Source organism: Mus caroli, chromosome 1, assembly GCF_900094665.2.
Source record: "Mus caroli chromosome 1, CAROLI_EIJ_v1.1, whole genome shotgun sequence".
Taxonomy (NCBI): Eukaryota; Metazoa; Chordata; class Mammalia; order Rodentia; family Muridae; genus Mus; species Mus caroli.
In genome coordinates this window covers 147025020-147038828 of record NC_034570.1, presented here as the reverse complement: position 1 = coordinate 147038828, position 13809 = coordinate 147025020, and the positions used below count along the sequence as shown (strand labels likewise).

The following is a 13809-nucleotide window of genomic DNA, read 5'->3' as shown; positions in this document are numbered from 1 at the left end:
TCTTCTTCTTCTTCTTCTTCTTCTTCTTCTTCTTCTTCTTCTTCTTCTTCTTCTTCTTCCTCTCCTTCTTCTTCTTCCCCTCCTCCTCCTTTTCCTCTGTCTCCTTCTCCTCCTTCTTCCTCTGCATCCTCCTCCTTTCTTCTTCCTCCTCCTTCCTCTTCCTCATTCCGTCCTCTCCCATTTCTAGAGCTGCTGGACAATCTCCATACCCAGCTCCAAAACTATTTCCCTCTCTCTACCTCCCTCCAGCCAGCAGCTGTTGGGATTTTCAGGTTGTTTGCCCCTTTTTCTTTCAAGCTGTAATAAAATGATCTTCAAGCTTCAAAAAGGACATTGTTTTGTTGTTTAAAAAGATTAAACAAATAGCCAGGCAGTGGTGGTACATGCCTTTAATTCCAGAGGCAGAGGCACATGGATCTCTGAGTGTAAGGCCAGCCTAGTCTACAGAGGAAGTTCCAGGGCAGCCAGGTTTACACAAAGAAACCCTGTGTTAAAAACAAAACAAAACTAACAAACAAACAATCAAAATATTAAATAATAAATAATAAATAAAAGAATAAAAATAAAGATAGAAAAACCAAAACAGAACAGAAAAAAATCAAATCAACCCCCTCCAGCTTTCTCCTTGTACGCGGCAGAGAACGGAAGGGGAGCCCCGCCCCCACCCCATCCCCGCAAGCTGAGACTCCTCGTGAGCTGCTGCCTTAATCATCCAGAGGCTTCCTGCCCGCTCCTGCAATGTCCAGCAGTTGTACTCAGCAGGAATTCTTATGAACACCTCAGTCTTGGTTTCTCAAAATAGGAGCTCACGCTTTAAAGAGCTACTCTGAGGGCTTCAAGCCCTGTAACTTGGTTAGTTAGAATCAGACACTTGTCATGGAAAGCCCACGAGGAGAGAGGCCCGGCATGGAGGCCATGCTGAAAGGTACAAAGGTCCTGCTGCTGTTCACGTGCGAACTTGGGGGTTTTCTCTGTGTATACCTCATTCTGAGACCTTTCTTGCTCTTTTCTTCTTCCAGTGGAAAAGATGTTATAATCCCTAGTAAGAGAAGCCCATTCGCCGTAGCCCTTAATGACTTCAGGGAATATGAAAAGGTAAGGCTTTCTCAGGTCTGTCTGGCCGTCCATTGCCGGCAGAGTGAGTGTGCCTCTGATCCTTAGTATCCTGTTACAAGTATCATTTCTGCTCCCCTTGAATATAGCTTTTGTGTAAAGGACAAATGGGACTTTAAAAATTAATTACTTTTTATAAAGCATGGGAAAATACACATAGCATAAAGCTTTGCCTTTTAACCACTAAAGTGTCTAGGTCAGTGGCATGGCATATAGTCACACCGCTACATGCGCCAGCCTTCAAACTGAAGTGCTACTCATTAAACGGTAGCATTAAAGAGTAGCACTCATTACACAGTAGCTCCTGATGTTTGCTTTCCCTCAGCCCCTGGCAAGCATAATTCTACTCTCTGTGAATTTGATGATTCTAGTATTTGTCCATTCATGAATGGCTAATTTCCCTCAGTATACTGCCTTCAAGGTTCATTCATGTTTCAGCATTGCCTCCCTTTTTAAAGCCAAGCTGTGTTTTATTGTGTATGTCACACAATAAAATATATGTATATAACAGTTTATGTGTATATTATAGTTCCACACATTATTAGGATGATTCTTTTTTTTAAGTTTCAAGCTTTGAAAATATATTGTATTAATTAAGTCACCATTATGATGGCCAGGGATATGTTATAGTACCACTGAGCCTGACACAGTCAAGGCTCTGATTCAAGCCTCAGTACCACACACACACACACACACACACACACACACACACACACACACACACATACACATACACATACACACACTCGACTGTTAGGCTATAGTAGTGGGATAAAGGAAGTGTATAATGTCATTGAATTCATGTAAGAAGGAGTATCGAATTCGTGACCAAATAGAATCTCATACAGAGCTCGGGAAATGACTTGTATGTGTGTGTGTGCTTCTGAGATTAGGACTTGAGTAGTTCTTTCTGATCTTGAACTCACGATGTGGCCAAGAACACACTGGCGTTCCTCCCACCACTCTTGCCTTCTGGCACTGGGATGATAGATGCTTACCACTTCCTCCTCTTTTGGAATGACTTGATTGTAATCATCTTAGGACTGACGATGTCTACCTTTCTATAGACAGGAGATTTTAGGGATTTAGTTGGCAGTTTTGACATGTATAGATAAAACAGAAAAGGGCTTTACTAGGAACAATAATAATTCTTACTTAGTTTATTAAATACTCTGTCAGGATGAACATACAATCCACACACCATCTTATTCTTTCCAACAGCTCAGGATGGAGGTTTAATGATTTCCACCTCCCACATTCCAAAGCTGAAGCTTAGGAAGGGAGTTAAGTGCGTTACCATCAGCGGTGAGCGCCAGAGTAAGCACTTGCCTGTCTCTAACCCCAAACTCTTACAAGAAGTGCACTGACAATGACAATAACCCATGAGCCTCTAGAATACCAGAGAGTCATGGAGGATGGACGCTCGAGGCAACCTTGGGTTGATGATGATGATGATATCTAGTGATGTATTAAATCTAATGATATTAATTCTTTTTAAATATAATAATATAATAATATAACAATAAATATAATAATAGTACTATTCTCTCTACTTCACGTTCTAGATGCTGGAGGAGGAGAAAGAGAAGTTTACAGGGGATTTTCTTTTGTCCAGATATGATGCTCTCAAAGTGATTAAACGCTTACAGGAAAACTGGACAGACATCGGGTTTGGGATACTTAGTCGCCATAAAAGTATGGATGGGTTGTTGCCACCAGAGCACGAGTACATGGAAGATATAATAAAAAACATCAGCAAGTTCTACAGAGAATATGAAATAAGAATAAATGGTGACAATGGTAAGCAAAACAAAGAAAATGAAATTTCTTGGCCATGTAAAGAATGTTAACAGTAATCACAATGTTGAATACCATTAAAATTCAAAGAGTTCATTAGAAATTAAAGTCTAAAATCTAAGAATGAACTGTCACAGTTTTATCAAGCAAATAAAGCATTGAGCATCATTTTTTTCTGAGATATAGTTTAATATGTAACATGATCCACATGTCCAAAGTGTGAATTCAAAATACACAGGCTTGTGCACCGATCACCAGTTGAGTTTACAGAATGTATTACACTTCACTAAGAGTCATGCGTCCTGGATCTCTCATTTCCTACCCTTCCCCCCTTATCCCTACCCTATTTCTAGATCCACTTCCTGTCCCATACAGTACCATTTGGGCTTTTCATAGGAATGAGAAATGGGTTTTACACCCTTTCAAGCTTCTTTACATAGCATCATTAAGTTTCTATCTGTATTTACAACCTGTGCCCTCCCCTTGTTTTGAGGTAGGGTATCTCTGTGTGGCCCTGGTTGTCCTGAGATCACTATATAGACCAGACTGATCTTGAATCCTTGTTGCCATCTTCTCCTCTTCCTCCTCCTCCTCTTCCTCCTCTGCCTCCTCTGCCTCCTCCTCCTCCTTCTCTTTTTAAAGATATGACTTAGCCTCAAACTTGTTGTCTTCATGCCTCAGCTCCCCAAGTGCTGGGCTTACAGTCATTTGCCACCATGGCTAGCCTTCCATCACTTTTATGACCAGATAGGTTGTATGAATATACCTGATTTTGTATATATTTTCAACTGTTTATAGACATTTGGGTTTGTCCCTCTTTTTGTCTTTATTTCTCTTGGAGGGAACTCTTGGCTATTTGACTCTGCTTAGCTTTCTGAAGACTGCCACTGTTTCTGAGGTAGACACATTTTCATATTCTCAGGAGCAATTATGAGGCTCTGACATTTCTGCTTCCCTCGTACCACTGTGGCCATCTCACCATGACAGTGGATGTGAAATACCGTTTCATCGTGATCTCGATCGGTATGCTCCTGACAATGAAGGATACCCAAATTGTTATGAGTCTTCTTGGCCATCTGTCTACCTTCTTTGGGAAAGTACCCTTTCAGATTGCTTGCTTGCCTATGTGAGCATGTGTGCACGTGTGTGTATGTGTGTACGCACGCAAGTGTGTTGTCCTTTTACTATTAAGCACAAGAGTTCTTTTATTCTAGGCACAAATCACTTTTCAGGCACATGAGTCACAAACATTTTCTCCCATTATGTTGCCTCTTCAAGTTTTGGTTGGTTTTGCTTGGATGCATGTCTGTGCAGAGGTTAGACATCAGATCCCCTGAAACAGGTGTTACAGATGGCTGTCAGTTGCTATATGGGAGTTGAACCTGGGTCCTCTGGAGCCACTGAGCTTTCTCACCAATCCAAGCCCCCTATTTCTTTGTTGAGTCATTTTGTAACACATCCCCAGCATGCATGTTACAAAGCCAGGTATGGTGATGTGTGCTTTTAATCCCAATGCTGGGATCCTCCAGGACCCCAGGGCTCGCTGGCCAGTCTGTCTAACCAACTGGTGAGCTCCAGACTCAGTAGAAGACCCCATCTAAACTATGTATGTGGAGAGCACTTGAGGACAGTGCCTAGTGTCAACCTCTGGCCTTTACTTACACACACATAAACACAAGCAGACACTACACTATCCAAGCACACTTCACACATGCACATTCATGTGTATCTGCAGGTAGAGAATGGGTAAAGCCTAGTGCCAGATGACTTGCTGCAGACTTCTAGTGGGCGTTTCTGGACCCACTTATGGTCAAATGACACAGAGACTTATTAATAACAAAGTTTGGCTAGTACTCAGCTCTCTGCCAGTACAGCAACCAACAGCTGCATATATAGACAGTCTTCACACAGTGTACAAAAAGGTGACCACAACACAGACTTCTCCCAAAGGTTTACTATTAATTTTCTACGAAATTATTTCAGGATATTAAAGAGGATATAATTCTTTAAAACTCATTCTGTGAGGCCACTCTTACTGATGTGCAAAGCAGGAAACAAACAATTTTAAAAGCTATATGTTCATATCCTTAATAAACATAGTTGTAAAAATCCTCACCTGAGTACTGCCAATACAAACAGCACATTAAAAATAGTTTTATTTTTAATATCCTGACTGCAGTTTCCCCTCCCTCCTCTCCTTTCCTCTCTGCTCCTTCCAACCACTTCTACCCATCCACTCTTCCTGTTTCTCTTCAGAAAAGGGCAGGCATTCCATGGATATCAACCAGCCATAGCACAGCAAGTTGCAGGAAGACTAGGCACCTCCTCTTCAGTAAGGCTAGATGAGGCCCATTTATAAGTGAGAACCCAGTAGGAGGGAAAAGGTCCCCAAACCAGGCAACAGAGTCAGAGACAGCACCTGCTCCCACTGTTAGGAGCCCCACAGGAAGAGCAAGCAACACAACTGTAACATATGCATAGATGGCCTAGGTCAACCCCATGAAGGCTCCCTGGTGGAAGGTTCAGTTTCTTTAGCTCCCGTGGGCCCAAGTTTGTTGAATCTGTGTTTTTTTGTTTTGTTTTGTTTTTTGTTTCTTTGGTTTTTTGTGTGTTGTTTTTGACCCTTCTGGTTCCTACAATCCTTCTTCCCCTTCTTCAGCAGGATTCCCCAAGCTCCACCTAATGTTTGGCTGTGGGTCTCTGCATCTGTCTCCATCAGTTGCTGAGTGAAGCCTCTTGGATGACAATTGCAGGAGGGCGGACCTGTGATGGTTTGTATATGCTTGGCCCAGGGAGTGGCACTCTTAGGAGGTGTGGTCTTGTTGAAGTATATGTGGCCTTGTTGAAGGAAGTGTACCACTGTGGAGGTGGGCAATGAGACCCTATTCCTAACCATGAGAGTGCCAGTCTTCTCCTAGCAGCCTTCAGATGAAGATAAAGAACTCCCAGTTCCTCCTGTGCCATTCTTGCCTGAACGTTGCCATGCTCCTGCCTTGATAATAATGGACTGAACCTCTGAACCTCTAAGCCAGCTCCAGTTAAACATTATCCTTATAAGAGTTGCTTTGATCTGGTGTCTGTTCACAGCAGTAAAACCCTAAGACGGCACCCATCTATGAGTATAGCAGAATATCATTAGGAATGATGTCATTGACTTTTTTTTCCCAGTTGTGTTTGGTTCTGTACTAAGTGTCTTGGTTTTCCAGCCTCTAGTGTCTGGCCCTTCAGGCAGTGTCAGGAGTAGGCTCCCTCTCAGGGCATGGGTCTCAAGTTGGACCAGTCATTTCTTGGCCACTCCCCTGATATCTGTGCCACCTTTACCCCAGCACATCTTGTAGGCAGGGTAAATTGTAGGTTGAAACTTTTATGGTTTTGGTTAGTGCCACTGAAAGTCTTGCCTGGTTACAGGATGGCTAGTTCCCCCTCTGTATCCCTACTGCTAGGAGTCTTAGCTAGGGATATCCTCATAGATTCCATGGCACTAGGTTTCTAGCTCTTCCCAGAGATGCCTCCCAATCCCAGCCATCTCTCCAAGTACTCTCTCCCTCTGTCCTCCCCACACCCGATCTCTCCTGTTCCCACCCCTTCCCCATCCACCTGGAATTTCTATTCTATTTTCCCTTCACAGTGAGAATCGTGCATCCCTCCCTTGTTCTATCCTTGTTACCTAGCTTCTCTGGGTCTGTGGATTGTAGCATGGTTATCCTTTATCTATTTTACGGTTAATATCCACTTATAAGTGAGTACATACCATGTTTGTTTTTCTGAGCCTGGGTTACCTCACATGGGATGATCTTTTCTAGTTCCATCCATTTGCCAGCAAATTTCTAGATGTCATTGTTTTTAATAGCTGTGTAATACTCCACTGTGTAAATGTACCACATTTTCTTTATCTGTTCATCAGTTGAGGGACATCTAGGTTGTTTCCAGTTTCTGTGTATTACAAATAAAGCTGCTATGAATATAGTTGAGCAAGTGTTCTTATGGGATGGTAAAGCATCCTTGGGATATATGCCCAGAAGTGGTAGAGCTGGGTCTTGAGGTAGATTAATCCAAACTTTCTAAAAATTTTCCATAGTGATTTCTAAAGTGGCTGTATAAGTTTGCACTCCCACCAGCAATGGAAAAGTGTTCCCCTTGCTCCACATCCTCACCAGCATGAGCTGTCACTTGTGTTTTTGATCTTAGCCATTATGACAGATATAAGATGGACTCTCAGAGTCATTTTGATTTGAATTTTTATGATGGCTAAGGATGTTGAGCATTTTAAATGTTTCTCAGCTGTTTGAGATTCTTCTGTCAAAAATTCTCTGCTTAGGTCTGTATTCTATTTTTGATTGGGTTATTTGGTTTGTTGATGTCTAGTTTCTTGAGTTCTTTATATATTTTGGATATCATCAAAATATATGTCAGATGTGGAGTTGGTGAACATCTTTCCCATTCTGTAGGTTGCCATTTTGTCCTTTTGACAGTGTCTTTTGCCTCACAGAAGCTTTTCAGTTTCATGAGGTTCCATTTATTAATTGTTGATCTTAGTGTCTACATGACTGGTGCTCTGCTCAGGAAGTTGTCATGTGCCAATGCATTCAAGGCTACTCCCCACTTTCAGACTCATTGACACAGGACTCAAGTCTGTAGTCCTTTGGAAAAGGGAGATAGAAATATTGTTTGAGCCCAGAGATTGAAGATTAGCCTGGGCTACATATAGGAATGACTTAACATGATCAAGTACAATTCATCCCAGGCAAAGTTGGCTCAACATGCACAAATAAATATACCACATCAACAGAACAGAGGGCAAAAGCTTGTGATCATCTCAGTATATGCAGAAAAGGCACTTGATAAATGCAATACCCCATGCCTCATAAAAACAGAAGGCATATACTTAAATAATAGAGGCTATATAATAAAGCCAACCATTGTTGTTTTTAACAAAATCTCAAATGTTTGATTTTACTAATAAAGACACAGGAGCCAGATGCTGGGGTGAGAGCCTGCTAGCTCAGAGAGGCAGAAAAAGCACCCAGCTGACTTTTCTCTTCAGCCAACATCCCAAAAGCAAGTTCTTCTTCTCCACACCATCTCAAAAATATTACAAACTGAATGTCCCTCCCATCTACTTCCTGTGTGTCTCTGTATCTGTCCTCCTACTCCCTCTCACCCTCTGTGTAATTTTTCTATGTTCACTCCCTGTAGGTAGCTTACTCTACTTCTTAACCTATGGTTGACTTTATTTAATCCTGTTAACAATTTTCAAACAGAAAGCTCTTGGATTAAAGGTATGTGCTAGGGCTGAGCCACACCACAACTAGAAACAGGGTTTCCCAGTAAACAACACAACCTCGGGTTCAGTGTTATCAAACGTCCTGCAGCAAACCATTAATATTATTTTGAGTGGAGGAACAGCTGAGGTTTCTCTAAGACCTGTAACAAACAGTGATACTCACTTCCATCCAAAATAATGCTGGAAGGCCTAGCTAGAGAATTAAATAAGAGAAGGAAATACATGCATTTAGGTTAGAAAGGGAGGAACTCAATTGTCACTGGTTGCAGGTGACATGAGCTATCTTAGTTAGGGTTTCCATTGCTGTGAACAGACACCATGACCAAGGCAACTCTTAAAAAGGACAACATTTAATGGGGACTGGCTTACAGGTTCAGAAGTTTAGTCCATTATCAAGGCAGGAGCATGGCAATGTCTAGGTCAGCATGGCACTGGAGGAGCTAAGAGTTCTATATCTTCTTTTGAAGGCAATCAGAAGACTGGCTCCCACATGGCTAGGAGGAGGGTCTGAAAGCCCATGCCCACAGTGACACACTTCATCTAACAAGGCCGTACCTATTCCAACAAGGCCACACTTCCTAACAGTGCCACTTCCAGGGCCAAGTATATTCAAACCACCACATGCACTTATATAGAGAACACCCCAAGGACTCTACCACAAAACTAATAGAGCTAATAAATTCAACAGCTTCAGGACACAAGAGCAGAATAAAAATCAGTAACACTGCTGCAGCTCAATACTGAATCAGAACAGTAATTCCATTCCTAGGTGCTATAAAAAGTAAGAAAAAAAATTACTTGTGAGTACATTTATCCAGAAATGAAAGATCAAAATTGAAAACCATAGGATTTTGATGGAGGAAATTAAAGAGGACATAAAGAAATGGAGACACATCCCATGTTCATGGATAAGAAGAATTAAATAATTAAAGAAGATGTAAAGAAATAGAAATGCAGCCCATGTTCATGGATGAGAAGAGTCAATATTTTAAAAAATCCATGTTATTCAAAGTGATTCAATGTGTGAAAATATTAATAACATCATTTAAAGAAGTATAAGAAAACAACCCTAAAATGTATATGGAACAACACATGTAACTGGAACAGCAACAACAAAATAAAACCCTAAATAAACACCGTAGTCCCAAGCAAAACCTTCAAAGTAGGAGTCATTATGCTACCTGAAATAAAAATCTACTACAAAATTGTAGTCATTTAAGTTAGGATACATAAACACAATATAAGACCACAGCCCAGGAATCAGAGTGGTAAAGGACACAAGCAGATCTCCATAACTTTTTTTCTCTTGAAAGTGAGACCCTGTCTATTAGACAACTCGTCATCTCCCTCTCTCCCTAGCTCCACAGCCACGACACCCTGTTGCCAGGAATCTGACTGCCCTTGATAACTTAAGGCAGTGGTGCTCAACTTTCCTAATGCTGCAACCCTTTAACCCAGTTGCTCATGTTGTAAGTGACCCCCAACCATAAAACTATTTCAGTGCTACTTCATAACTGTAATTTTGCTAGTTATGACTTATAATGTAAATCTCTGTGTTTTCTGATGATCTTAGGAGACCCCTGTGAAAGGGTCGTCCAGACCCCAAGGGGTCATGACTCACAGGTTGAGAACCACTGCCTTAAGGTATGGTGGAAGATAGCTCAATGTGTGTGTGTTTCCCTTCGTGTATGATCCTTTAAAAAGTTCATCCATGCTGCAGGATGCACTGGGACTTTCTTCCTAAGATTGAATAATAGGGCATGGATTCATTTCTCTCTACTCACTCAGGGGAAGACATCAAGGTCGCTTGGCTATTGTGAACAATTCTACCATGAACGTGAATACCCAAATGGTTTTGGTTTTGTTTTCAGTATGTACCTAGATATGTGACTGCTTGCTTCAATCACATGGCAGTTCAATTTTTCACTTCAAGAAATTGCCTGCCACATTGCTAGGGCAAGGCCCCCACCAAACCACACTCTTGCTAATACCAGCCATTTTCTGTCTTTTTAAAAGTAGTTATTGTGTACTGGTTAGTTTGTTAACTTGACACAGCTGTAGTCACTGGGAAGAGGGAGGAGGCTCAGTTGAGGAATTGCCTTCATCAGATTGCCTGGTTGGCATGTCTGTGTGTGGAGACCTCTCTCCTTCTCTTCTTCCTCCTCCTTCCCCCTCCTTCTCGTCCCTCCTCTTCCCCCTCTTCTCCTCCCTCCTTTCTTTCTTTCTTTCTTTCTTTCTTTCTTTCTTTCTTTCTTTCTTTCTTTCTTTCTTTCTTTCTTTTTTTCTTTCTTTTTAAAGACACCATCTCTTTATTAAGTAGGCTTGGCTGTCCTAAAAATCAATATGTGGACCAGGCTGGCTTTAAACTTAGAGATCCTCTTATTGGGATAAAATGTGTGTGTCACCATATCCAGTGGTTGTTAATTTTATGACTTTAGTCTGTGACTGAATAGCCTTTCCCTTTTGTGTATTTGGAAAAAGACCTTTCTTGTAGTGTGGCGACTTCATGTGTTTATGTGTCCTCCTTTTCTATTTCCCCTCTTTAGTATTTCTTTTTTTTTTAAGATTTTATTTATTAATTTTATGTATATAAGTACACTGTAGATGTCTTCAGACACACCAGAAGAGGACATTGGATCCCATTACAGATGGTTGTGAGCCACCATGTGGTTGCTGGGAATTGAACTCAGGACCTCTAGAAGAGCAGTCAGTGCTCTTAACCACTGACCCATCTCACCAGCCCTAGTATTTCTTATAGTAGTGATTGCTGCAGATTTCTCTTAGTTGATTTTTATTTTTTTTTATTTTTATTTTTATTTATTTTTTTTTTTTGAGCTGGAATTTTACTCTGTAGTCCTGGCTGGCCTGGGACTTGCCAGGTGGCCTCTAACTGAGAGCTTCTCCCTCCCCAATGTGGGGACTGGAAGTGTATGCCTGCCACACTTTGCTTTTCTTCTTTTTAAATGTCCTTTGAGTACAGGAATCATGATCTGGCAGAGGCCTCCTTTAGGGCTTTCTCTAACCTGCTGTTACACACACACAGTTCTTCATTTCAATTTATTGCTTTCTTTTTCCCTTGGGTTTATAAACTTTTTTTAATCTTTTTTAAAATTTAATTTAAATTTATTTTTTACACTCCATTTCCCACCCTCCATCTGATCCACATCCCACACCTCCTCCCATCCTGTCTCCACATGGATGCTCCCACCCTGGGGCCTCCAGTTTGAGGGTTAGGTGCGTCAAATCTGAATGAACACAGACTGGGAAGTCCTCTACTATATGTGTGTTGAGGGCCTCATATCAGCTGGTGTATGCTGTCTGTTTGTAGGTCCAGTGTTTGAACGATCTCAGGGGTTCAGATTAATTAAGATTAATTCTTAATTAATTAGTTAATTAATTAAGAATCTCCCTTCTCCTCAGCTTCTTTCAGTATTCCCTAATTCAACAACAGGGACCAGCTGCTTCTGTTCATTGGTTGGGTGTAAATATCTGCATCTGACTCTTTCAGCTGCTTGTTGGATCTTTCAGGGAGCAGTCATGATAGACCCCTTTTTGTGAGCACTCCATAGCCTCAGTAATAGTGTCAGGCCCTGGGACCTCCTCTTGATCTGGATCCCACTTTGGGCCTGTTACTGGACCTTCTTTTCCTCAGGCTCCTCTCCATTTCCATCCTTGTAATTCTTTCAGACAGAAACAATTATGGGTCAGAGATGTGACTGTGGAATGTCAACCTCATCCCTCGCTTGATGTCCTGTCTTCCTGCTGGAGGTGGACTCTATAAGTTCTCTCTCCCTACTGTCAGGCATTTCATCTAAGGTCCCTCCCTTTGAATCCTGGGGGACTCTCACCTCTCAGGTCTCTGGTACATTCTGGGGGCTTCCCCCTCCCAACCTGAGATTGGCTGTTTACATTCTTTCTGCTGGCCACCAGGGCTTCAGTCTTGTTCCCTCACCCAATACCAGATCAGGTTTCCCTCTCCCCTCCATTTCCACCCCCACCCCCACCCCCATCTACTTTCCCTCCCAGATCCCTCCCTCCGTCCCCACTTGTGATTACTTCTCTTTCCCAAGTGGGACAGAGGTGTCTTTACTTGAGCACTTAAGAGTTTCTAATTCTTTACCAAAATTTTCCATTTTATCATTTAATAATATCAGTCTTTTTTATTTCCAGTGCTAGGGATCACAGAACCTTGTACATGCTAGGCAACTGCTCTGCCAACAATCCTCATCCCTGACCCCTAATAACTTCAAATGTTTAATAACTATTAAGATTTAAAACTATGATAATTGGGCCATATCTATTTCTCCTTTAGGTCTCTCAAAATCACTTCTGTGTTGCTAAACCTTCTGTGTTGTAAATTAGATTACATTCCTAAAGCTAGCCCTCAAGATCTATTCCTTTATTTGCCCACTTCCTTCTCCCGAGGCTGACTACCAATGTCCAGCTATCAAAGTATTGAAGTCCAGCAATCAAAAGCCACCTTCGGGCTCACCTAATTAACATACTCACTCTAAATCTAACACCCCATTCTAACACTGGCTTTCCCTTTAACCTTTATAAACTGCCATTGTCTTGTGTACCACATCTGTCTCCTATCTATCTAGAGGCAATACTTTGTCATCCCCTCCCACCCCCAACAAATATCCCTCTCCCTCCTTGTTCCTTTTCTCCTTTGCCCTCACCCACTGTCTCCTGTTTTTGTCTCTTATTCCCTGCCTTTTGTCCCTCTGGGGCAAATACATCTTCTTTGTGCTGAAAACTTGATCTTTGGGTGTTTTGTGCATCTCTCGAGGTTCTCTGGTAAATGAGAGACGAGAGAGGATCTGCCCTCGCCTAGATTTTATACTCTATTGGAATAATGATATCACAAAGAATTTGTTCTTTTTTTTTTTTTCTCCCCATTTTCCTAGGTATCTCTAAAGTTCTTCCAAACTTGGTCATTTCTTTGGACATGTGTGTTTTCAAGTTAGAAAACTTCCTCGATTATTCTCAAGTTCCCACTGAAGAGTGGCTTGAAATTGATGAAAAGATTAATGAAATGAAGTTTCAGCTGGAAGCGCTGTTGAACATTATTGATTCGGTTCCAGAGGGCATGGACATGGATCCTGGCGCGTAAGTTCCCAGGCTTTTCTCCTTGGGGTGGATGTCTCAGAAGCCCTAACATGATAAACCAGCAGTCTCAGTGTATTTTTGAATGCGGGCAGCTGTAGTCAACTTTAAAACATGTTTTCCTTCTTCGCAAGAAGAAGCTTTGTGTGTCATAGTGAAAAGCCTTCTGTTAACTCTCACGAATTACCAGTGGCTGGGCGGTTTACTCAGAAGAGGCTTAGTTTTTGTTTACAGTTTGGAAGCTGAGCATCTTCAACAGCATGGCACTGACTCTTTTGAGGGTTCATAACAAATGACATCATGGCAGGGATGCATGTGCAAGGGAGGGTATCACCTGGCAAGTCAGAGGGATCTAGCTCCTTCTTTTCCAGCAACTCTTTCTTATAGGAACTACCCACAATCTCCTGAGAGGACCCCAGTCACTTTCTAGTAAGCCTATCCCTTAAAAGTTTCATGGCCATGCAAAAAGCTAAGCCTCCAAAACCTCGAGGGGAAAAAACCAAACA

The 13809-nt window shown here is 41.8% G+C and overlaps 1 protein-coding gene across 1 annotated transcript in view; it reads left to right on the top strand.

Annotated features, from left to right (window-relative positions):
- Axdnd1 (axonemal dynein light chain domain containing 1) overlaps positions 1–13809 on the top strand; it is a 94632-nt gene that overhangs the window by 50331 nt on the left and 30492 nt on the right. Inside the window, exons 15-17 of the mRNA XM_021161273.2 lie at positions 1020–1095; positions 2679–2913; positions 13105–13306. Of these exons, the coding sequence (XP_021016932.1) occupies positions 1020–1095; positions 2679–2913; positions 13105–13306 (513 nt within the window). The remainder of the gene's footprint in view (positions 1–1019; positions 1096–2678; positions 2914–13104; positions 13307–13809) is intronic.